At 43.1% G+C, this 24,610-nt stretch overlaps 3 protein-coding genes across 7 annotated transcripts in view; 1 reads left to right on the plus strand and 2 right to left on the minus strand.

Moving 5' to 3' along the window:
* MAF (MAF bZIP transcription factor) overlaps positions 1 to 23,550 on the plus strand; it is a 180,294-nt gene extending 156,744 nt beyond the window's left edge. The window contains exon 3 of the mRNA XM_084533282.1: positions 23,145 to 23,550. The gene's annotated coding sequence lies outside the window, so the exon portion shown is untranslated. The remainder of the gene's footprint in view (positions 1 to 23,144) is intronic.
* WWOX (WW domain containing oxidoreductase) overlaps positions 1 to 24,610 on the minus strand; it is a 563,654-nt gene that overhangs the window by 30,581 nt on the left and 508,463 nt on the right. For 3 of the 5 annotated variants that reach the window (XM_084533268.1, XM_084533269.1, XM_084533265.1), the window contains one exon: positions 23,387 to 24,457. The exons of 1 other annotated variant lie outside the window; for it this stretch is intronic. In XM_084533268.1, the coding sequence (XP_084389394.1) occupies positions 24,269 to 24,457 (189 nt within the window). In that variant the 3' untranslated portion in view covers positions 23,387 to 24,268. Of the gene's footprint in view, positions 1 to 10,177; positions 10,585 to 11,051; positions 11,138 to 23,386; positions 24,458 to 24,610 lie in introns of those variants that run through there. One more of the 5 variants, XM_084533274.1, reaches the window with a different exon arrangement.
* LOC311443603 (uncharacterized protein) lies at positions 3,875 to 6,354 on the minus strand. Its single transcript, XM_084533907.1, has 3 exons — positions 6,190 to 6,354; positions 4,128 to 4,319; positions 3,875 to 4,018 (listed from the first exon to the last, which is right to left on the minus strand). Exons 1-3 carry the CDS (start codon positions 6,322 to 6,324, stop codon positions 3,938 to 3,940), a joined length of 408 nt encoding a protein of 135 aa, XP_084390033.1. The 5' UTR covers positions 6,325 to 6,354; the 3' UTR covers positions 3,875 to 3,937.

The raw sequence follows: 24,610 nt of genomic DNA on the forward strand, positions 1-24,610 counted from the left end.
TACAGGTTCTTAGTGAAACTGCAGTCACATGAGGTTTTAGCGCTCAATTAACCACCATCACAGGCTTCTCAGTATACAAGGAAAGAAATAAATACCTTGAACTTCGGTGCCTCGAAGGGACAGGGGGAAAGAAATGGTTATTCTTAGTTTCATTCTCATTCTTTCTTAAAAGTCTTCTCCAGTAAGCTCAAATTGTGCAGCTGATGAAGTGTTTTTTTGTGCAGCAAGTATTAAAGGTACTGGCTAATTTAGCTATCATGATAAATGCCTGCTAGGAGCCTATTTTCTTGAAAGAGCAAAGAAAAAAGGAAACCTTTTCTGAAAATGGATAAAAATAACTGTATTTTTCTTTGTATGGAAAATATTTTGAGGGAAAATAACTTCAGATAATGTGGGGCAGCATGGACTAACATGTTATTTGGGGAAAGGACGTAAGCCTCAACTTCTAAGATATGGAAAGGCAAGGAGAGTGGCAATACCGTGTCCTTGTGAACTTGCCTGGTTGCTGGCTGTGGTATTTAGTGGTGCTGTTGTAGAAGATGGTATCATTTTATGGAGGAAGCTATCTTAAGACACACCAAACTGCTTGAGGGGTCCCAGGCTGCCTACGGCCCCGGTGTGCTGTATGGATAGTTAGAGATTAGCCAAAGATCAGAGATCATCTTGCCCAGTGATAGCTCCACAGTCCAGGGGATAACAGAATAACAAGCTCCTTGTTCACTCATCCCACCCGAGGCATGGTTATACAGCAGCAGACAGCAGGGTGACAGCATCACAATTCCTTTCTGTTAATCAGCTACTGCAAGGCCAAGAGTCTGGTCCTTCATCTGCTCCCATGTTTCAAGGCCTCCAGTTGCTTCCAAAGGTTTCCTTTGGAAAATTTTGGCACAGCTCTGCCCAATGGGTTCCCCACTTGGCTGGGAGAGCGGGCAATGGCAACTGCAGAAAAAACAGGCAGGTGCAAGCACACAACAGAGATAAATCAGTCAGGGAAATACTTGTAGCCATTCATCATTCCTTTCCTACAGGCATGAAGGCAATGTATGTTGGGTATAAGCAAGTGGGATGCTCCCTGAGGGAAGAGGAGAGCACAACGGGGTTCTTCATGCAAGTTTGATACCACCTGCCATCTATGTCAGGCTATGGGTTGGGTTGGGTTGGGCTGGGCTTGAGTTGGCCCCTTATCCCTGGGTCCCACTTCCACAGCTGTCCAGAGACCCCAGGCTCTCTCTAAGAGCAATGCCTGGCAGCACGAGGCTGCACGTCCCCTCCCTCCCCAGCTCCCTCCTTTACCACACCAGGACTATATATAGATCCGTACGAAAATTATTATAAATCGCCACTCTGCAAATGGATGCATATAAAAAGAAAAGTTAACTCTTCAGCTGAGCAGCTGAATCACAAGTTTTTGCCTCGAGCATATTTTTACAGCCCCTGCAAAAACAGAGGCACTGATGGAAAGTCTGACGCAGCGTTAACTCCCGCTGCACTGGGAGTGGTTGCCGAGCTTAAAATGGTCACCGAGTATTTTCTTCATCTTCTACACGAAGCCTTACGTTTGAAAAACTGCATGACATTCACATTGCAGGCGACTCAACTCCTTTTTTCCTTGACAAATTACTGTTTTAACTACCAGTGCTCCAGTGCTGGGCCCCATGCTTTTAGCAGCACAGCTACCCACAGGCCCTTTTTGTGGTTCCCTTGTCTAGCTCAATTTAAACCCAACGTGACTCTGGCTAAGAAAGGCGTTTTGCAATTGCCTACCACAAAGTGATAAGGGTCTGCTGCAGCAGATGACTTGTATGCTTCCCCAAATGAGCCCTTCACATTTAGGAAGGTCGGCCATGTCATTTCTCTAATTTTCTAACCACAGAAAAGTATATTTAGAAAAAAGCAAGGAAACTTCCCTTACCCTAAGCAATATTGCATAATGATTGAGGAGGAGGATTAGTGCAAAGGTTTTTCTTTGAGCACAATTCTGAGAGACTGGGAGCTGGAAACCCTGAATAATGACTTATTTCAAATATGCAAAGCCAGGGCTTTCAGTGTGCTCCAGATCCCTTTTTGTTTCAGGATCATGTTCACAACATTAGGTGCAAACTCTGCCACTGTTACCTACTTCTCAGACATCCTGCATGTTTTCTTCTGGAGTGCCACAACCCCTCTGGGATGCTTCTGCCTGGAGCTGTGGCGTTCACCAGTGCAGCCTCCTTCCCTCCCAGGTACCTTCAGGGCTTGTTTGACTGCTCCTTCCCTGGCTTCCCTCCTGGCCTCCTGCCCTTGCTAGGTTTAAAAGCGGTTTAGGTGTTGCTGTTATTACAGTTGCAATACTGGGCTCATGAGTCTGAAGTGTTTAGGCACAAATGCCAAGAATAACAGCAAATAGTCCTACGTACCCTACTGCTTCAGCCTTGCCACTGTGCCGGGTTTCCAGACCCAGTGTGATGGGGAGGAGATGCTGAAGGTCCAGGTAGGAGGTGCAACATGGCATGGTTTGCATGGGGTGTACAACTTTCCATCATCTCCTGCAGGCTCAGGGCTGTGAGATACAACATGAGGTTCATGTGTGTCTCTGATGACAGTGTTCTCCAAACTTAGCCCTGCAAAGTCCACCTCTAGCAGCAGGAAAGCCAGTCACCCAATGCTCAGACATTTTTATTGTGGGAAAGGCAGTGGCAATAAACAGCCACAGCTAATCAGGCATAGTTGTACTGATTGCATGAGGGCTGGGGAGTTAAAAGAAATAGAGGTTGATTAGGCTTGTTTGGGAACCAAACCATCTTTCTGTCAAGAAAATTAAAATGGTTTGGAAACTTTCTATTTTGCCTGGCCTGGCTTGGACTATGAAGTAATTGTCAGAGCAAAGTGTACACAGACAGTTCTGTTCATTAAGCATTTAGGAAAGGATGTTACTGTTGTCTTGCACAATAATGGCAAAAAAAGTTACCCTGAAGATGACTAGTTTTGTGGCAGCTGGAGTGGGATATGTGAGAGCAGAGCCAGGGATCAGGAACCAGTACTGGCCAGATGGGAAACAACTTGGCGTCGTTGCCTGTTGGTCCCAGCCTTCCTGATGAGGTTTGTATTTCAATGGTGATACTGGTGTCTCACTGTCAAACAAAATTTTGGAAAAATACTGTGAAAATTTTCTATTTGGAAGCCTAACTTTCTCACAATAGCTCAGCAGCAGTTTGTCCTTATGCACAGCCTAATGGATCAAAAGTTCAATTTCTGCATAGTCTATTACTTGCACACTCAATAAAATAGGATGCATGAATGGCTTAGCATTTTTTTTAACTTTTTTTTTTTTTTTTTCCCCACTAAATGCAATTTTTCCCCTCAAAGATTACTGAAAATTACTTTTGCAAGTGAGTGTGAAGGCTTATCAGTCCAACAGTGTTCAGGTTCCCATATTAACTGCCTCACATTACTGTGAACGAGAAGTGCTGTAGAAACCAATGAACTAAGAATGTAAAGTACATACTGCTGATGTATGTCCCTATAGTAACCCTTTCCCATCAGAGGTACCTGATAGACTTCTTCACCACATACAATTCTATCTTATTAAAAAAAAAAAAAAAAAAAAAAAAAAAAAAAAAAGTTATAAAATCTAAATCTAATCTGCTTTGGGGCCATATCCGTCACAGTGTTTGTGACTGATTAACACAGATAGCAAACACTCCTCACCAAGGAAACATGTAGGAAGACTGCTTTCACAGCATGCTCAGGGCGCATTAAAAAAATTATGTTTCAGCACAAAAGAAAAGAATTTAGCATGTGCATGTCAGGCTGCTTTAAATATTTTATTTTGCCCATCTTCAGAATCAGTAAATCCCAGAAGACTCAATCCCCTGGGGCCTAGCCCTTCAAGGATATATGGCACTCTTCAATCCCATTGATTTTAGTGGACCTTGAAGGCACTTAATACTTCTTAGGCTCAGTTCTGTGCAGTAGGAAGGTTACCCTCTGCATGTTCAACTATTACAGCTGCCAGGAGATCTAATACCCTTTGGTTGAGCTGACAAAGAGAAGAGAAGTTAGGAAAGTTCAAAATAAAAACAAGGAAAAGACCTTTAATAAGAAAGGTGATTTCCCATGGGTTATGTTACCAAGGGATGGACTCTCACCCTGTGAAGACTGCACAAGGAGTCTGACTGCACCTTTGCTTCTAAAAAAATGCTACAGTTCTTGACAATATCATAGGTCACATGCAGGAACTGCAAAGCAAGTGTGTGGTACTGGGATGGATATGAAGGTGTGATGGATACTGGAAGGTCCCTTTGCCCTGAAGATGCCAACACATATTTCATATACGATATCTGGAAATAAAAAAATAAAAAAATAAAATAATAATAATAAAAAGAACATCAGTGTAGCAAACTGAAAGGCTTAAATGCCTCTCTTTTGCTTTTTTAGAAGACTGCAGTTTGTTTTTCATAGACACATCAGCCTGTGTTTGCATCACCACCAGTCACAGGATCGTTGCTTCATGCAGAGCACACACAGTCACTTGGCATTTCTTGTCATCCGTCCCACTCCGCAAGTAGCTGCAGACCTTATATAGAAAGGCCTCAGACACTGCTGTGCGCACCAAGTGATGTGCTTCCTCCTTGGCGTTTTCGGGCTGCCTTCTCCACTGCACGCACAGGCTCTGCAGACACCCATGAACGTGTTTCACGTTCCTGCGAGAGGAGGAAACATTGGCCCCACTATACAGATGAGGAAATGAGGCACGGAGCAGCGAAGGTCAAAAGTTTCCATTGACTCTTGCTGCCCAGTTCGAGACACCTAAGCATGATTTCTCAGAGCTTGGTGTCATCTTTGTGGGTGGCAAACGGCAGCATGTCCCTGTGCCCTCGTAGGCTCCTGCCTCCCATATCCCCCTATGGCCAGGGGATCTGGGCTTAGCTGCTGCCACCCACCTTATGTCTGTCAGGGAATTGCCTCCTGAGAATCATACGGCAGGAAAATAGATGCAAAATGCTACAGCACCATTAAAACAGCTCTGCTCTGTTGACTTGGCACAGGGCACATTTGGATCCACCTCTGAGGCTGTTTTCACCTGAGTTTCAGGTGCTCCAGCAGACTTAACACACAGATACTTTCCTTTGGTGTGATCCAAGGAAGAGAAAACCAGGTTTCCAAGGAGGTTGATACATATTTGAGCAAAACCACTCTTTATTATAACCTAATCCCTTTGGGTGCCCTGCCTTTATTTTTGTTCATCATGGTACTTAGGCTGGAGAAGAGTCTCTTGCTCTTGCACATTAATTATCACTCCAGTACTATGAATTTGTTATTGTAGCTTCATGTTTAACATGCAATATTGTAAATACACTTGCAGATTAACTTGCTGAATGGGAAAGAAGAAAAAAAAAAGGGGGGGGGGGGGAACAAAAGGGGAAAAAAAAAAGAGTCTGCTCCTAAAAAGCTACTCAATGCATGTTTCCATAATGGACTAATGGTGTGGTGTGTGGTTTCAGGGAGTTACTCCAGTTTAGTTCACTTCCTAATATGTATGAGAATTTTTTAACCTTTCACAGAACATAGACATAGATATGTGTCTTTTCCCCACACCTGTGCTAGTTACTTAAGTGACTTAAAGTCACTTGAGAATGCTACCAGATAGAAAGGAGTGCTTTACACCTACTTTTCTAAAGGTAAATGATTGCATAGAGGCCAGAGAAGAGACTGAGAAGAGATAGAGTTCTCTGTAAACCAAATAAATTCAACCTTTACGTGCCAGTCCTAACTAGTGACCTATTGGTGGTCTCATTCAACTGCTTGCCATTTGCAGTGATGGTTTGGGTATTTTGCAAGTGTGGGTAAATTACATATTACAGATATGTCATCACAGAGGATATGCTCACTGACAGGCAGAGGTTGAACAAACGTTAGACAGTTAGAAATACCTGAAAATACTGCTATGGCAACACTAGAAATAGGGCTCATCTCTGCAGAAAGCTCTCCTGTTGTGGCCCTCACCTCCAAGCTCAGAGGAGAAGCCAGAGCTGCTTGGTCTTCTACCAGAGCTTTGGAATTATTAGGAGAGGAACTGAGAAAAGAAAAAGCAAAACAAAAACCCCAGATTCACTTGTTGTGTTGCTGGTGTGTATGCTAGGTTCCTAAAAAGAAAAAAAGAAAAAAAAAAAAAAAAAGAGGAAGAGAGGAAGAGGAAGTAATTCTAACCTGCACATTGGCACAGAAAGTCACAGGAGTCAGGAGTCTGTACAGGTTCAAAGATGACTTGGTGAAATTCATGTGGGATATTAAAGGCAATGTTTGGGATGTGGCCTCCAACTCAGGACATCCCAGAAGGGCCATTCCCACAAGGCAAGAAAGTTTTTGGAGGAAGAGCCATTCCCTCCAGCACTGCTCCTTGTCCCTCTTCCCTCCACATCCCTCTGGGCATTTGTACGTGGTCTGGTCAGAAACCAGCAGCTGGACTGCATGAACATGAACTCTGATCCAGCCTGGCAGTTCCTATGCTCTTAAATTTGCCTGCAACAGAAGCATGCTGTTATCAGTTTGGTAACGTTACTTGCAGCCTGGACAAAAATACAAATAAGCTGTGTGGAGCGAGACATTGTGTATGCAAAGTAAATCAATGTGCAGAAGCAAAAAAAATCAAAGACATGCTGCTGACTGACAATAGCTTGCCCTAAAATAAAAAGTAGGTCTGTCTGTGGGCACAAGGAACAGACTGACTACCTTCCCTCCATCCTGCAGAGCTTTTAAGGTGAGTGAGTGCTGGTCTCGCTCAGGCAATTTACATGAACGGAAGTGTGACAAACGGGGACAGTCCCTCTGTTGAAGTAACAGGCCACAGAAGGGAAGTTTAGCAAAAATAGGAGCCATTAATAGTCATTCCATCTCGCTCTCTGAAGTTCACTGAGGTTTAATTAAAGCACTGATATGTTTTCGACTGACCTTATTTTCATACCTGATAATCAGTAAACTCATTATCATTTTTTAAGCTTGGTTTTGCATCCAGCTAATTAGCACTCTTTGGGTCAGCATCTAAGTTAAACACAAATAAAGATGAGAGGAAAATTCCAAGATCTGCATATTTTGGATACTCCCTGTGAAGGAGACAGGTCAAGTAACATCACCAAGCGCCTGGAGCAAAGACTTTGCTGGTGGTACGGGTGGTGGTTTGGGGTACTGGGGGAGCAAGAGCCCTGAGGTGGGGACACGACGTGGCTGGGCTTTGGGCTTTGGCAATCAGGGCATCGAAATGGCTCAAAAGCCAGCTTCCTACAGCTGAACCCTTTGAACCCCGCTGCTGTAATGAGCTAGTCTGGAGAAGAGCAGGGCACAGATTTCATAGCTCCTCATTGCATCTGCGGTTAACCTGTGGGAGATGAAAGAAAGCAAGTGAGGGCCACCACAGTTTTCATCACTGGTGTTTCCAGACGGCAAATCTGGCCTTCTCCGCATTCATCATGATGCTCAGCTGCTCCGGGGATGGGGCATAGCGGGCTTTTCCTCATAAACAACCTCCTTCCACCAGCTCATCCTCACAGGCTTCCCCTCCTCTCCCTCACCCCATAAATAAACAAACAAACAAATAAATAAATAAATAAAAATGAGACGCAGCAAAGTGAATGAGGTCACCTAGGCAGCTGGTGGCAAAGGCAAAGGTGGAGCCAGACAGATGCCCTATCATACAAAGCAAAATGCACACAGCTACCAGTGCCAACCTGTCCTCTTGGTGATTTTCAGCGATGTGGTCAGGCCCTACGGGGTATGTGGTGATGAAACAGAAGGTTATTGTGGGTTATTGTGCTGCTTTGTCTTTATGTGTATGCTTTGCCCACATGAGGGTCAGCAGCTCTGTGGGACTGCTCCAAGCTTCCCCAAAACCCCAGATAACAAAGCAGCCAGGGCCCTGGAGAGGTCCAGGGGTGGTCTTGCTTCAATAAGCATGATCACAAAGGAGACACGGTGCTGAGCTGGGGTGTGCATAACTGCTGTAGTTCACTGGGCTCTGCCAAGCAATAAAACTGGCAGCAGGGGAGGGGGGGCAAGCAATACCAGGCAAGTCCTGGAGGGGAGCATTGAAGGAGGGTCTTTCTCCTAGAGGAGGGCAAAGAGCTCTCACTGCATCGCCCAGTAATAGGAAATGTCTGTCTGGGCCACACATGATGCTCCGGTCATATTTCGTATGCGTTCTTACGTGCAGTGCCTCTTGACATCACGGCCCGTCATTCCCACCCAAAGCACGCTGCTGTCATTGCCATCATCAGGAATCACCATCAGTGTAAATGCTGGGGAAGAAACAAATAATTATAATCCTTAGCACCTGGCTGGCGCTTTGCACGCTGACAGCACTGCACAGTCACCAGCTAATGAAGTGAACGAGGTGTTCAATTACGCAATGAATGTTAATGCTCAGTTAAAACCTACAAAACCGAGCACCAAATGGTAGGGCTGCAATTTCAGCTGGTGGCTTGTAGGCGCTTCCTTCGTAATCAGGGATGGTGCTTAGCAATACTTAAAACAAACTATTTCTCTTCCTCCCGCTTTTCCTGATGTTTGTGTCTAATGGTCTGTTCTTAAATGAGCCCGTCCCTTTACGGGAGCTTGTCAGTCTGAGGCTGTAAGATGCTGCATGTGGTATATGTGAAGTATGCTAGGCAGGCTGTTGAGCTTCTTAGGAGCAGAAGGCTCTGTTGGAAGGCTTTGCCAGAGCCATGATCCAAAATAAAATAAAATGAAGTATAAATCTGTAAAATAGCTAAAGCATTCATCTAGTTCTTTCTATCTGATATAATTAAAACCTGAGCAAATCTTGAGTTTCTTTATAATTTAGTATTTACCAAAACTTTTTACGCTCCCCTTATGCATACAGATGCCTGAATAACTGCCACGTACTTTGCTGCAAAACTAATGGCTAAGACGTGATAAATTGCATTTACTCTTCACCTTTAGCTGCCTCACCCATGTGTTGACCATCTCTTCTGCCCTGCACGCAGCGATCCATCGCCACGGGGCTGCCTTCCCCGTCCTGTTGCCCCCACAAAAGCTGCCTCCTGCCTTTCAACAGCTGGCCATAAATCTGTTTCTTTCTTTTCATCCTAGCATAACAACGGCAGTTCTCAACCCCCAAACACAGACATTTCCCACTGCTGAAGAGTCCTGCTCCACCGATTCCCTTCAGTGCAGCTGTTCCCATCAGGGCCATCCTTTTGTGGTGGCTTTAGCTGGTGCAAGTGGCTCCTGTACACTAGTGCACTTTCTCCAGATACTGCTGCCTGATGAAACTCACACTTGTGTCTGTAGAAGTGAATTATGGCATTACTTTGGGCAGGGCATTTACCTAGCTTTTCTATGGGAGTGCAGCTTGTACCACCACATAGTCAGACTGGACAATGCTCCCACTGATCATAAAGTGCTGTGATGCTTTGCCCCATTGCTGTGAGGACTCGCCTCAGATTAAAAATATAACAACAGTGAATCATTCATTAACTAGTTGAAATTGCATTAATATAATAATGGAAGTGATTTATTTTTTTTTCTCTCCTTTGGCAGAGGGAATAAATAAGATTACATGCAAGGGTCTTTTACGAACAAAGCAATGGAAGCAGCAGTGGAGACAATGTTTTTAATGAAATGTGTATATTTACTTGTAAAAATGCGCTACGGATGCATATGCCAGGTAATAAACAAAGGGCTGAAAATCTGCCTGATCAGCAAGTCTATGACTAGCTACTAATTAGGTGTATCTCATTTAGGAAAATCACTCCACTGCCAGAGTTTTATTTGCGGGGGGGCATGGGACAGGCCACAAGGAGGAGGCAGCTGTGCTGAAGGAGCGGATGCAGCAATGGCACAAAGCAAGTTTGAAGCAAATCTCTGTCCTCCACCTTCCTAGACATGAAAGCTAGACCCGTCAGCTCAGCATCTGTTTCAATAAACTCTATTTCTTACCCTCTCCCTTATCCACCTCAGGCTTGTCTCATGGTGTGGTGTTTGGAGAGGGGTGCCCACTGCTGATGCTGCAGAGCCCAGGTCCTCCCTCTAATGGGTCGTGGCATTGACACATGCTTTACCTACAGCCAGAGCAGTTGTAAGAACAGCCCTACTGTTTGTAGTCATGAAGAAAAACAGTGCAGTGTGGGTTTCAACTGTGGTTCTTAAAGGTAGTTCTTAAAAAAAAAAAAAAAAAGTGGTCTTCATAAAAGAGACTTTCTTGGCTATGATCATTAAAGTAAATGGAAGCAAAGAGATTAATAATGAAGTAACCCAAGCAAATCAGACAACGTAGCCTGTCTCACATCCATTTCAAGCTGAAGTTCATTTTGGCTCATGCATCTGAGTCTGAGTTTTTCTGATTGATGGCTGATAGCTCACGTCCAGTTTTTTTTTTTTCCTTCTTTTCACACTCAAAGTTGTTTGTTTTTTTTTTTTTTTTTTCTTCTTCGTCTTTTTACACTCAAAATATTTTATAAGGCACGGTTTTGGAAATACCCGTTGTCAGAGTCCAAAAATATATAGGTAGTTTCTAAATTGATTTTTGTAGACAGATGCTATTTACATTTCATTTCACTTGAGAAGTTATCTGTTCAGTTATTTTGCTGGCTGTGACAAACAACAGTAAAATACCATATGAGAAAAAAAAAAGAGTTGGTGACAATTTGACAATTTTATACCTAGATAGACAGACAGATGAAAATAAAGGCGTCCACTTTCTCTTATACACACAATTCAGTGTGAGACATCAAATCCCAGTCCATGCTGAGCACCGTGGCAGCAACCTAGAAAAGCGTCTTCCCATGTGCTTAGCATCAAGCCCATAAATAATCCCAGTCAGGCTGTAAAAACACTCACATGCACATGGTCAAGCCCATGCTGAAATGCTTTGCTGCATAGGGTCAGTGAAAGTGAATAAATTAAATAAATGCTGTGAGGTCTGCATGGCTGGGGAGGGATAGTGACTGCTCAGAGCAAGCCTTTGCAAGGAGTAGCAGTGTCTAGCCCAGTGCTGCATCCCCAGGGACAGGGACCCCACCTGGGTCAGAGGGAACCACCCCAAGGGCATTTCCCACCTGGTCTGGAGAGGGCTGCAGGGCTGCTCCCTGGCTCAGAAAGGCACTTCTGGAGGTGACTTGGATGAATTCCTGCTGAAAGGCTCCTGTTAATGAGACCAGGGTTGCGTCGCATTATTAATGGTGCGGCAGGGTTTCTACAGCCTTGTGTAGGAGGCTTTTTATTTATTATTTAATTCTAAATAAGCAAAATAAATAAATCATATCACTTACATGCTATGCTGGTAGGTGCAATGGAAAAAGCAAAGATGGATGGATAACGTCACATTTTAGCCTAATAGCTGTACAGTTTCATGTTATATTTACGCTGTTTGATGTTTAGCTGCATCAGTAACGGAATATTAAAAGCATTTTTTTTTTTTAAATCAATAATTAAACCTGGATTTCATTATTATTCAGAGCATATAAATTCACAGGCCGGTGTATTAAACATGTTACAAGTATCATACTGTATGTAATTGTACTTGCACTAATTGCACATTCTGGCACATTATGGGGTAATGATGCTTGAAGTTACCAAACAGTTCAAAGATCAAAGGCCACGCAGTCAAAGATTTTAAAATAAAGCTCCTGATTTGTGATTTTATGATAATGTGCTAAATTTGACCTCTTCCCCTCATGTAAATAGCTATATATAATTATATAATTATATAATAATTAGCCTGCAATCCCACAGCTTTTCAGAGTTACTCCACGGGTGCCTGGGCCCTGATGACGACTGTAATACCTGCCATCTCCACCTGCCCTGTGTCCCTAACATGCCATCAGGTTTATCTATAAAAATACCCTGGGCTTCCCAAGCCTGTTTTACTGCAGATTTAACCAAAGCCAGAATTTTAGCTCTGGTTACTGGGAGTTAATTGGGAGTCTGCAGATAATAGAAACTCGGAAGGATATTATTCACTCCTCTTCAAAGAGGCGGAAGCCAAGAGGGTCTGGTGGGGCACCCAGGGTGCCTTGCAGAAGGCTGAAATGGGAAGGCTGCTTTTTCATCACCTTCCCCATTCAGAAAAGAGAGAGAGAGAGCAAGAAGGAGCAAGGCAGCCTGACCAGGAGCCAACAGGAGATGATTATGTGGTTATCCAGAGAGATTCTTTCTATTACTTGAAAAATCAGAGAGCAGATTTAGAGAGACAGGTTGATGTGTTCAGGAAGATCAATGAATATGAGAGGCTCATTGATGGCATATGCTCGGTTTTAGGCGTAAGTGGCAGCTTCAGAGGTAGTGACAGCAGAACGGCAGGAGAAAGCCCAGCTGTGCTGATGGAAGGAGGAGGGCCTGGGGTCCACACTGGTAAACAGAGCAGCCTCTCAGCGAGGAGAGATGGCCCTGATGCTAGAAGCAGCAAAGTGAGATGAGATTTCAGCCGTAGAAGCCAAGGGCTGAAATACCAAGAAGGCCACAGGGAACAAACATCCCTGAGAGAAGCTCTGGTGGAGCTCGAGATGTGCTGCTGGGTGGGTGATGCCGAGATGGAGCTCAGCAGTGCCCTCAGAAACACCTGCCTCTGTGCAAGGCAAACAAAAACCTCCCCGAGCAGAATGCTCCCAGCTTCCCGGATGGGTGAGAGGCTTTTCTAGTGTAAATGTTTGCTCACATGGCTCTTTTACTAAATTCCCTTGCAGACCCTCATCATGAAGAGTTTTAAGATGCTCTCTTGTTCTCTGCAACTCTTTTGTTTATCCCGGTCTGTGATGGCTTTAGCGCACTCACCCAGACCATTGCCAACCAGCAGAAGCACTGGGTACTGCTCCTTTGCAGAAAAGACTGTCCTGTCCATCTGTTACGCAGTGATAGAGCAAGTTGCTGGAGATAGAAAGGCTAGAAATATTTTTGTTGGCAAGGAGGAAGAGGCTTGGAGAGAAAGTGAGTGAGGGACAATAAAGATAGCCAGGAGCACTGGAGCATCGACCTCTAGACGCATCCAGGGTCACTGGGGAAAGTATATCAAATATGTTAACAGATATAGGGAGCCAAGAGCTCATTTTAAGGAGGACTGGAAGATATTCTTGTTAATTCAGTGAGCACTTCAGAGCAAGTGAAGCTGTTTCTAGCATTATCAAGGTTTTTGTTTGCTTCAACTTTTTTTGCAGATGCATTCAGATTTCCAAAATTCAGAAAGCAAAAGTTGTTGCTTACTGCAGTCAACAAACGATGAAACCTTAATCTTCCTAATGACTAGTGGTTTATAAGACTTTTTGTTTGTATTTTATATCTATCTTAATAAGCTATGAAAATGTCCAATGATATACATGAAGCATAGACTTTAAGGCAGTGGCTTGCAAATACATTTCATGATGGCCATAAATGTGATTCCAGAAAGTTAACTGTGGTTGCAGATTAAACAACAAATGGGTTGTTTTAGGGGATATTTGGGAAATCCCTTTTTTATTATCTCAAGTCCACATACATGAACTGAAGCTTCAAAGCAAACAGATTCAGTACTAAGTATATATGATCTATGCTCAGCTTAAGTTCTGAATAACACTGTATTTTCCTTGTTACAATTGTATTAATAATATTCAAGTCCTTCCTGGACTTGGAAAACTGCAAAAAGAAGTATGTTTTAGATTTGTTCTCTGTGAGAAATATATATTGTCACCATGAAAAGTATATGTGATAGAAGAATTTAAATTTCTATGCTAAATCTAATGTCTGAAATAACTAATCAGCCAAGTGGGAACCCGATAAAAATGGATGAGAGTGAGAAAAAAAAATTGGAGACAAAGCACAATGAACTGAATTTCTTCATTTTGTTTCTCTCCTCATCTGAAGAAAGAAATGCTGGAGTGGCTTCAGGCGGCGTGCATAATGACGGGGGGCAGAGCAGAAAGCACTAAAAGGCAGCCTGTAGGCAGCCAGAGCAGCTGCCAGGGTAGGAAAGGGTCAAGCCCAGAATTATGTCCAAGTGATTCAGCAATTCTCTGATTCCAGGGGATTCAAAATGCTGACACGGGGGGAGGGGGGACACAAAAACATTTTAAAGTGTGTGTTTATATGACTATGTGTGAGGTATGTATATAGGTACACATTTGTACATGTATATACATGCATATGTATATATTTAAAGGGAGAGGGGAAGGGACATCGTGTGTCTGTGAACCTATAGCTGTACAAAAGATGCCATTAGCCTCGCGTTCAGGAGTAATGGCATTCACGTGAACAATAGCTCTGCAACTGGGGAAAGTATTTGAGTATCGTAAATTGCCAAAGGGTTCAAAAACCAGGGAACTAATATAAAAATTAGGAAATTAAGACTAATCAGGTTATTCAGGTGGAACTATTGTATTTCATTCAAAGTGCAGTAAACATATGGATTAATCAGCCAATAAGACCACTGAGGCAAAAACTGTGGCTGGTGCTCTGGAAAAAAAAAATATTTATTTTTATTTTTTTGTAATTTCTACCTGCTCATAGAACTGAAACAAATGTTTGGATGACTGACTGACCAACTTGCCTATAATAGTTGTCTGAAGTGTAGTTCAGCTGATCATCCTGGATGAGGTTTTCTGTTTTAATTTATTTTAAAGAAAAATTAAGGTGTTTATATTGTGTGTTAAAGTCTGCTAGATGCAAGTGGTCCATGTGCAATCTACAGAGTGAAATAATAAGCACGTGTAAAGAATCTTTAATTCACTTTAAATCTTAAATCTAAGCCTTGCTCAGCTCTCCCTGGTGCATGCCACTCTTCAGCAGTGCCTGAGTTTTGGGGTAAACACATTCAGTGCCTTCAGTGGACTTAAGGCAATGAAACCAACTCTGTTGGGCTAACAAACAGGAAAAATCCTCCAAACACTCCATGTGCTCTGCTACGTATGGTCAGGCATACGAGCACAGCAGCAGTGGCAGAAAGAAGCAGGTCCCTAAGCCTTGGCTGCAATTACATAAAGAAATTTCACTTCTGTTACAGCTTCCCTGGGAATACATGGGTGAGGGCGGTTGTTCAGCTGAGGATGCTGTCTCAGCCTTATATAAATACCTGCAGAATTGCTCAAATAGTTCATTAGTAGCTGATGAGTTTGTGTGCTAGCGCTAATTGCGAGGCACTCGCCCCACATCCAGGCTGGCGGAGCCGCTGCCCTAGTGCCCCGTGTGTGCGTTTGACCCAAGCTGCACAGTATCCCACCCCATTTAGTAAAGAGACCTATCTGGGGACAAATTGCCTTCCGCATCTCGGAGAAGCCCTCCTGAATGTGAGGTGTTAATTGTGGCAGGAGTTAAGGATTAAGCAGTCATGGCTTCAGGTTACTACTGGGAACCGAAATCAGGATTACAAAGGAAACTGGGCCATGCCCTCACAATGCTATTACCCCAGTTCCTGAGTCTAAAAACCTTAGAAACTCATCCTTGGTGACCAATAAAAACTAGTCTAAATTGTGCTTACTGAGGCCTGAGGAAAAGAGTCATAATTGTGCAGCCATGTCTTGGACATCTTTCAAAGCAGAAGATAACATCAAGGACAAGAGGGTGAAATCCGGCCTTGATTTATACCCTCTGCAACCTTGATCAGCGCCAAAACTACAGTGCTGGCTGTTCGTCAGGCCACAGCCTGAGCTCCTGCCCAGGAGAGACTGACCCCATGGCGAGGCCAGATGCGGGTGCCTCTTGCTGTAAGGAAAGTCAATGCACTGCAGACAGGAGTGCACTGCAGAAACATTTCCCCTTAGGTACAGCACCACGTAAATTCCCTGCAGAAATTTGACCTCAAAGCTGGGGTAGCAGTTCACCTCGATGGGTGCAGCCCCGGTGTGCATTCACCAGGCTGTGTTTTGCTCCCAGGAGGATGCAAATCAGCTCTGTCACCCTGACAGCACCCACAAAAGGGCTCAGCTTTAGGGCCGTGCCCCTGACTTTTGGGGGGATGCTTGCACAGGCCAGGTATTTGTGATGGTTTGTACCACGTCGTGAAACCCTGTTTCTGACCCCAGAATACAATGCCATAGAGATGAACGGTAAGAAAAAGAAATTCTGTGGTTGAAATTTATGACATGGTAGCACATACTTAATAACCAATTAAACTCAAGATTTATTGGGAGCTAAATTACATTTGTATTATAAATAGAACTAGAATATACTGTTATAGAACAAAAGCAAAACATCTTAGCATTTAATATTGTAAAAGACAAAGTAATCTAATGGACCCTAAATGTTAATGGGTGTAAAGATTTACACTTTAATTGCATTTTTAAGTCATCTTATTTTACAGTGCTCTTTTTTCTATGTACATAGAAATCAACGATGTGCTGCAACATTATACTTAGTAGTGGCAAGACTGACTTTAGGAAACCTGTTATTATAGGCAAGATCAGTTTCTTACTTATAAATCCTTGCAAACATTTTAATTGAAAAGAGCAGTGGACTTTCACTGACCTTGGCTGTATGCATGTGAGACCTTCATAGCAAATCAAGCTGGTGAAAAGTGTGGGATGGGAAAGCCAAGAAGGGAGAGAGTGGTAACAAGATAATTTTGATTTCTAAAGCCAGCAAACAAACAATATTAGATTTGGGGATTTGCCTTATTGTAGGGGAAAAAAAAAAAAAAAAAAGCAAATGATGAAACACAAAATTACAACTAATCATATTATCAGATAATAATAATAACATACTTATTAAAGTATTATAATCCATAATCCAACTTTACGATGATATCTGAGGCTGGCATTTTAGGATATGCTTTTGTAGCATATAGAATTGTTACAAACTTCCCAGAAACTGATTACTGTGCTCATAAAATGTCTCTTCCAGTCTGTGTTACTGCTTCAGGATTCATAAGCTGGGTTACAGTTATAGATGAATCTAACTCATATTACATTTGAAAAAATAAATGTGCACTAAAAGTAATTAAAGCATGTTGGTTCATGAATAATACACCATTTTACTACTATTTGCAGAGTATAATGAGACAAGCTACTAAATTGACAATGAATGCTCTATTATGTGATTGCCAACTGTTTTATAAGATATTGAACAGATTCATTTATTCTATCATCATGTGCATTATCAAGCTATTGCTTTTTAATAAATTAATTTCTCCCATGTCTCCAGAGCCTGGCTTTGAAATCTGGCTGAAGGCATAAATGAAATTAATTTTGTGGTCGGAGTGCAACTACCAGCACTCGGTGGCTTGCAAATAACGCCCCGCAGCTGGCGGTGCTGCGGAAGGGAGTCTGGGGGCAGCACGGGCATGAGCAAGCTGGGACACCCTCTGCTTAATCGCAGCAGCAAAGGATGCCTTCTAATAGTGAGCTGACAGAAATATTCGCCCCTGCAGTATACGGCTCCCTGACAGCTCTTGGTTATCATAGCTCCGCTGCTGTGTCCCCCCCCCTTCCCCTGCCCTTCACCCCCTCCCACCAAAGCGCTATAAATTGACCCTTTAATTGTTTTAGCAGCCTAAACCTGGTGACACCGTTCACTGCTTGCAAAGCAGCGCTTAATCCCCGGCTGGGCGATAGTGTCATTAGGAAAGTGATGTGGTTGCGGGGACCCATCCCGGCAGCGCAGGATTACCTCGCAGCCCTCGGCTGGGGCTGGAACAACACATGCTGTCCGTGCAGCCCCGTGCTGCAGAGCTATTTCACTCGCTGGTAAACAGCTTCTAATTGCGGCTGTTGACAGGACTCACCGTGCTGTAACTAACCTCGCTGCAACACTATTATTTCTGAAGGGAGCCTTTCTCCATATTTTTCACAATAAGTCTGACAGCTGTCATATTAAAAACGGCGCTTAATTCTAATGCAACTATTCCCACCCGCCCTTCCCTTCTCATTTTTGTGCCTCTGTAATGCATGAAGTTCTCCTACTCATAAAGATTAAAGGAGCAGCTTTGCTGGAAGGAAAATACTCCTGCTGTGTTTGTAGTCCGGGTACATGGGTGAGGGGCTCAGCACCGGCTCCCTTGCTCCTCTCTCCTGCAGCCACGCCAGCTCAGCGCTGGGAGGGGAGGAGAAGCAGAGCAATAAAGCCTTCCCTGGGAGGAGAGAGGTAATTCAGGAGCCATTGAAGCGAAGTTTCAGGCTTCTTTTGAACTGTGACCCGCGGCCGCCGGCCGGGCGCTGCGTGGGCTGCACAGGCTGTGATGCACGGCTGACGGCCGCCCACCAGAGACCCGGCCCAGGCCAGCAGTTCGCTCAGAAGTTTACAGTGGATTTAAGTCAAAATGCTCAAACGCTGGTGTTCAATCACTGCTAACTGTGTGCTCGGCAGACAGCTCCCAGCAGACTCCGTACTTGTAAAATCCAATACGCCACATAAAGCAAGGGTTTATGGAGGTGCAGGGGTTCAGGAGATATTTTTATTCTGTCCCACTGCCCGGTTTCTTGTACTGAAACCTTAGCACAGGGGTGGGATGGCTTCACCTGCATCCTGCACACAAACTGGGCAGAAAAGCACAAATGGCTGCATTCAGCAAGGCACTACCCATTTCCATTGCTTTTCCCCTTCCTTCAGGCTGTCTGGAAAAAGCAGAACATAATTTTGGGCCAGGTCTCACCTGCTGATGTGACTCTCAGAGCCAGGACCAGTAAGTCTCTGAGCATCCCACGGCCCACACACAAGACAGAGGCACAAAAAAGCTTTCATTTGCCTCCCTTCCCCGGCACAGTCACATGCATGAGCCCTGTACGCATTTCCCAGTCCCCACCAGGAACAGCAGGGAGCTGCTTAAAGTGCTGCTGCTGGAGGATAGTGCCAGCACAAGGAGAAGGGTGGCTGCATGACCAGGCACCTCCAATGTAGTTCAGGTCATGCTCACATATCCTGCATGCTGCACGAGCCTTGCGTAAGGTTTCCGTATGAATACGGCACACAGGGCAAACCTCCTTCCCAAAGTATTGGCTAATGTTTAGTTTTTATAACAGGTCTTTCAACGGTGATGATTGCCAGCCAGAGCAGTCTCATTTGGCATTTGATGATCTGCTCTGTACCCCCTTAAGGTAGATAACTTGCTGGGATTCAAAAAAAAATATATATATATAAATATAGAATATTATTTCTTCTTCTCTCTCTCTTTTTTTTTTTTTTTTTTTTTTTTTTTGCATAAGCAACTGCCCAGCAAATTGATAAGAGCCCTTTTTAATTAGATAGTGAAGTTGTATGGGTAATGTTCCATATAAAATGTCTATAAAACACAGCAGAATTAATAAAATGACTGCTTCTCGTTTAATTCAGGTCCTCCAAAGGGATCCGTATGTCTTGCTTTGGTCTGTTTGTAGTACTTCTCTCCACCACCCAGGCATGAATTGATTAAAATCACATTCCTCACTTAAAACTGGAGCCCAGTTGGTAAGAGATACTGGAGAGCAATTAAGGTCTGTGTGCAGACACATGAACCCCCCCCCAACCCCATAAAAAACATACCGAAAGGAATCATTGTGCATCGCTTGGATTATATGCAAACACAGCTCATGTTGACAGCTACCTCTGGATGACTCCATCAGTACACACTTTATCTCCAGCTGTCCAAGTAATTTTCCCAGGATTTTGCCCCTCTTTTTCACTCCTCTCCACACAGATGGATTAGAGCAACAAACGGTTTACATGCTGCACATCATTAGCTATCCTCCCTCACTACCCAGCAGATAACAACTGGGCTCTATCATCAGGACATCCATAACACCTTGACACTTTTACAACTATGCTGTTCTCTGCCAGAGCAATCTTCTCTTGTAAAGCATGGAGCTAATTCACCAAACACCCATTGGAAAGTACTCTGCAAACGCAACAGGGGTGGGGGGAGAGAAGGAAACGCACAGCCCAGAGCAGGCATCTAGTAAATAACAGAGTTAGTGCTGTAAAAAAATCAGCAGAGAGGCAGCATATCCTTTCTCTCCAAGATACGCCCCTGTTTTCCTGTTGCCTCTGTCCCACAGCGAAGGACATGAGCGAGCAGCCGCGCAGCTGGCTGCTGTATTTCAAGCCCTTCCATCACCACATCACACAGGCAGCCTTAGTGCCTGGCTTTGGCACAGCTCCCTGCCACTGCAGGGGCTGTGCACCTGGCTGAGGCTTGGCTGCTTCCACAGGGCTAGGGCTGGCCTTTGCCAGCCTCTCCCCAACAGGACAGGTCAAAGGATGCAGCTGGTAGTGTGTTTGCTGGGTGTTCTGCTCTGTACATGCTGTCCCATTCTGCCACAGCCTGGTGCTAAAGTTTTGCAGGATGGGAAAAGCCATGTGAATAGGATTGGTCTTGTGTTTGGGTCTGTTCTTTGTTTGGGGTGAAAGAGAAGATTGGTATATCCATCTCTGGGTGAGTTTCAGGTGGGCCACTTGGATGTGTGGTGGGCTCCAGCTGATTGTCTTTGTAGCCTTTACCCCTTGGCAAAATTGTGCTGAAATCCAGCCACAGATTCAGAAGTCTGAGGGCATCAACCCAGCTGCTTAGGAAACAAGGAGGAAAAGACATTTGTGATCTCTCTGGAAGAAAACTTCCACCAAACTACAAGGCACTGGCATTACCAACTGCTCGTCTGGTTTTCCTAAACTGCCTCCAGGCTAAGGACATCTTGACTCTAAAGGGTTTGTAAATAAAGCAATGTATACCATGCATAAGTGGGGATCCTGCTCTGGGGACTGTGCACCCTCAGCCATGGGCTTACATCTAAAATAAAATACAAACCTGAATCAGCCACTCTGGATGGAAAGAAATATGTCAGATTTTAGCAGCATTTTCCAAACCTCTCAGAATGCCCCCCTGCAGCCCTTAACCATACTTTTTAATGTATAGTACATGCTTGTTTAAAAAAGAAATACATAAGGAGAGAAAGTAATTACCGTAGCTTAAATTCAGCCTGATAAGAAGGGCTTGCACAGTTTGAGCAGCTGTTCCACTGCCATTCAGATTATGAAAATATAATCCTAGAGAACCTTGTCAAGATAAATACGGAGCATGAAATGTATAGGCATTTTTTCCCCAGCCACATATAATGATCAATTCCAAAGCCACAAGTGATACCAAAGGACAAAATAAGATCTGTCTAGACTTTCTCACTTACAAGATATTGATCATTCCAATGGTAAACTGGTTAGTATAAGTGTGTTTGGCTTGAAAGGTCATGAGCTTAACACCTGACAAGGAGTTATTCAACCTTGATATAAGTCAAATTATTGCAGTGTTGCTGGAAAGACTTTCTCTAATAAAAATACCTACCTGATCTGAGAATATCTGAAATTCGTCTTCCGGACGTTTAAAAAAAAAAAAAAAAAAAAGGTAAACACTTGGCATGGCTGTTTGCAGGTCCCTTTCTATCCAGTTTTGCATGTAAAAGTCCCATCAGTCATGCACTTTAGGAGCAGACCATGGACAAGATGGTCCATCAGTGACAGAGCCCCTATCCACTCTCCCTCTATTTTTATGAGGATAACTAGCAAGTGCTTGTTAGGACTATTAGGAGCTTGATGCAAGTTTGCTGGATCTTTTCCAAGAACTATAACACATGATCTATTTTGCTTTATTCAGTTCTTTTTGTTTTGCTGATATGATACTAGTTAAGGTTAATGGGGTTTGCTTTAATATTAGACACAGGATCACTTAACTACCTTTAATGAACAGTGGAGTCAATGCGTTGTGGAGTAATTCACGCAGACATTGCCTCAGGTAAATCAACCAGAAAAATGTAAGCCAGTCAAATAAATAAATCTGACTGGCTGTAAATGTGCCAAATTTTACACCAAAATATATTTGAAAGCCAATGACTTAGGCACATCTAGGATATTAAAATGGAGGTTTTGGAGTCTGTTTCTTTTCAATCGCTTTTCCTTTTTAATGTCCTGCACATCCCTCTTGTGCTGAAACCAAGCTGAGGGTGTGTGAAAAATTATTTTCACAAGTGTTTCTAATAGAAGCAAATATGCTGCAGCTTTGTGCCATTTTTTATTTGGAGTGAAAATGAAAAAAGAAAAAAAAGAAAAACAAGGTTTTTTTCATGCTGGCTATCTCAATGTGGGAGATGAGAGACAGGACAGAGAAGGGGAGAGAAAAAAAAAAAAAGGAGAAAGAAAAAGGAAGGGAATGAGAGAAAGAAAGAGTGCATGAGAGTTTTTTGTTTTGTTTTGTTTTTAATCTGAATTGGAGAAAATGGTGACAGTTCAGTTCTAGATGGAGTAATACACTACAGTCAGTAAATATTTATTAACCAGAACAAGGAAGCAATGGAACCTGATCAACTCAGAAATGTCCCAAGGCAGCTTACTTTCATACTAATGCAAAACTATGCCAACATTAAAAATGCTTTTCCCTCATAACACTGAATGAGGGAACCACATATGGAAGAAAAAATCTCCCAGCTCCTCTTTGAAGGAAGGTGGGCAATCTCTTTAACTACTGACTTCTCACAAAACCAGGCAACATTTCAGCAATAAGGAATGACAGGGTGTTCACTATCAGTTATTAATGTTTGCCTAAATGAAGCATAAGGCCGGGGCCTTAAAAGTGTGGGGAGGCATGGTGCAGGGCTCATGGTGTTGTTTAAGGACTGCTTATTCTTGATCTGGCAATGGCAGGTACTGGTGTAAAGCTCTGCTGTCCTGGGCTGGCTGTACTATTACATGAATGTAATTCTCCTTTTTTTTTCTGCAAAAAGGACAAATAATGCGTTTGAGAAGGCTGTTGCACAGGTGACAGACGTTAATCATTTTTTCACTCCAGACAAACTCTATGTAATCCAAGGGGTTTGATTTAATTTCACAGATAGAGCCTGCCCCAATCCCCACCCTCGTGCACAGGGGGCCAAACAGTGCCTACGTAAGGAGAGCTCCCACTAAACTCAGATTAGCTGTAAATACACACACACACACAATAAAAAATAGAGGAGCCACAACACTATATGACCATGAAGTAAAGCTGTTATACTTCCCTAATTAATGTTACACTACCCTAATTCCTCACGTAAATGTAGTGGGGATTGCAACGGGAGGATGTGGTGGTTCCTCCTGCCAGGTGACTGCATGCCTCAGTTGGGACACCTATTCAGCAGCTGACTCCAGACAAGACAAATTGTGGAAGGCAGACTGTTAGCAGTAAATCATTTAATAAGGGGGTCAAATAAGCTTCTATTAACAATGTTTCCTTCTATTTATTTATATTCTGTCTGCAGAAAATGTGATGCTGGACTGGTGATGGCTTAGGACAACGTTCCGGCATGAAGACAGCTACAAAGCACAAAATAAAAAAAAATGAACTCAGAAAGAAACAAGAAAAAAAAAAGAAACAGCGTTTTCTTGGTATCAACAAGAAGCTCTTTATTTTTCCTCAAGTTTTCTTTTCTAAAAAAAAAATAATAAATGAACTAAGACATTTGCAGAAATGAGATAAAAACTTTCTCTTCAGGTGACAATATTCAAGGAAGCATGTTGTTTTATTAAATTTAAATTGAAAGAAAAATAGAGAGATTTGGATTGGGATACAGTATCAGGAGAACTGAGAAACTGTGAATTTTCCAAGAAAAAAAAAAAAAAACCTTAAAACTGTGAACTGAGAAATGGATGGAAATACCACTTAAACCCCTGATTACACCCTGTGTGTTCTTTAGGAGACATCATCTTTGCTAACTCTATGGTATTTAGGAAATGGTTTACAACATATCATTTATTGTGATCTTTTAAGACAAAACAAATATTTAATTAGCTGTGATTTTCGCCATTTCTGTTCAGATGTCTACTTGCACTTTCTTTTTCTAGATAGCTCAGATGTATTTGCAGCCAGCAGTCAAGGGCAGGAAAGATTTCTTTCCTTAATAATCTTTTTATTTGCCACACCCAATAAAATTCTTGTAGGGAAAAGGAATCAACAAGACTACCATCTCCCAATCGATACCTAAAGCCTAACAGACAGTAATTATCAAAATAAAGAGGAAATCCCATATTGGGCTACATACCTCCCCATTAATCAAAACAACAGAAAATATCTGCAGCACTGCTTTTCTGAAATAACATAAAAGATGCCTGCTTAGGTTACACTTTGAATTGGCTACAATCAAAAGAAGGAAAAGCACGACTAACTAAGCCCCAGGAAGCCGCATTGTCCCTTTAACCCGTCGTATTCCCCATTTCCCATTAGTACTTAACATTTTTCACTATGTTGTGACTGCTATTATTTCATTTAACACTGGTTAATCTGTATCTGAGGTACATGGAAACCCTCTAGATGATAAGATTGGACAGGCTCCAGCGCTGGCAGTTTCCGAGCGTGCACGCACGCAGTGTGTTTTGATCCCTGCCGTCACGGGGACCGCCTGCCAATTCGCTCTTGGATCAGCCTCTCGCTCAGTTCCCACAGGGCTGCGGCCGTCGCATCGTTCCGAGCCTCCGGTGACGGCAGGCAGCGGCAGCAGTTGTTGAAGTACATCCCGCCCAGGCCCTCCAGCTCGGCGGCCGTGGCGCAGTAGACGGTTGTGGCAGCTCCTTGTTGCTGAAATTAAAAAAAGAAAGAGGAAAAGAAAAAAGAAAGAAAGAAAGAAAGAAAGAAAGAAAGAAAGAAAGAAAGAAAGAAAGAAAGAAAGAAAGAAAGAAAGAAAGAAAGAAAGAAAGAAAGAAAGAAAGAAAGAAAGAAAGATAAAAACTA

Source organism: Aythya ferina, assembly GCF_964211825.1.
Source record: "Aythya ferina genome assembly, chromosome: 12".
NCBI lineage: Eukaryota > Metazoa > Chordata > Aves > Anseriformes > Anatidae > Aythya > Aythya ferina.

Excerpts from the sequence above, each read along its gene's own strand:
- LOC311443603 (XM_084533907.1), bottom strand. The coding sequence starts at position 6,324 with ATGGCCCTTCTGGGATGTCCTGAGTTGGAGGCCACATCCCAAACATTG. Across the intron at positions 4,320-6,189 it reads CTTTCTGTGCCAATGTGCAG|ATATCGTATATGAAATATGT; the intron begins GTTAGAATTACT and ends TTTTATTTCCAG. Across the intron at positions 4,019-4,127 it reads CCTTGTGCAGTCTTCACAGG|CTCAACCAAAGGGTATTAGA; the intron begins GTGAGAGTCCAT and ends TCTCTTTGTCAG.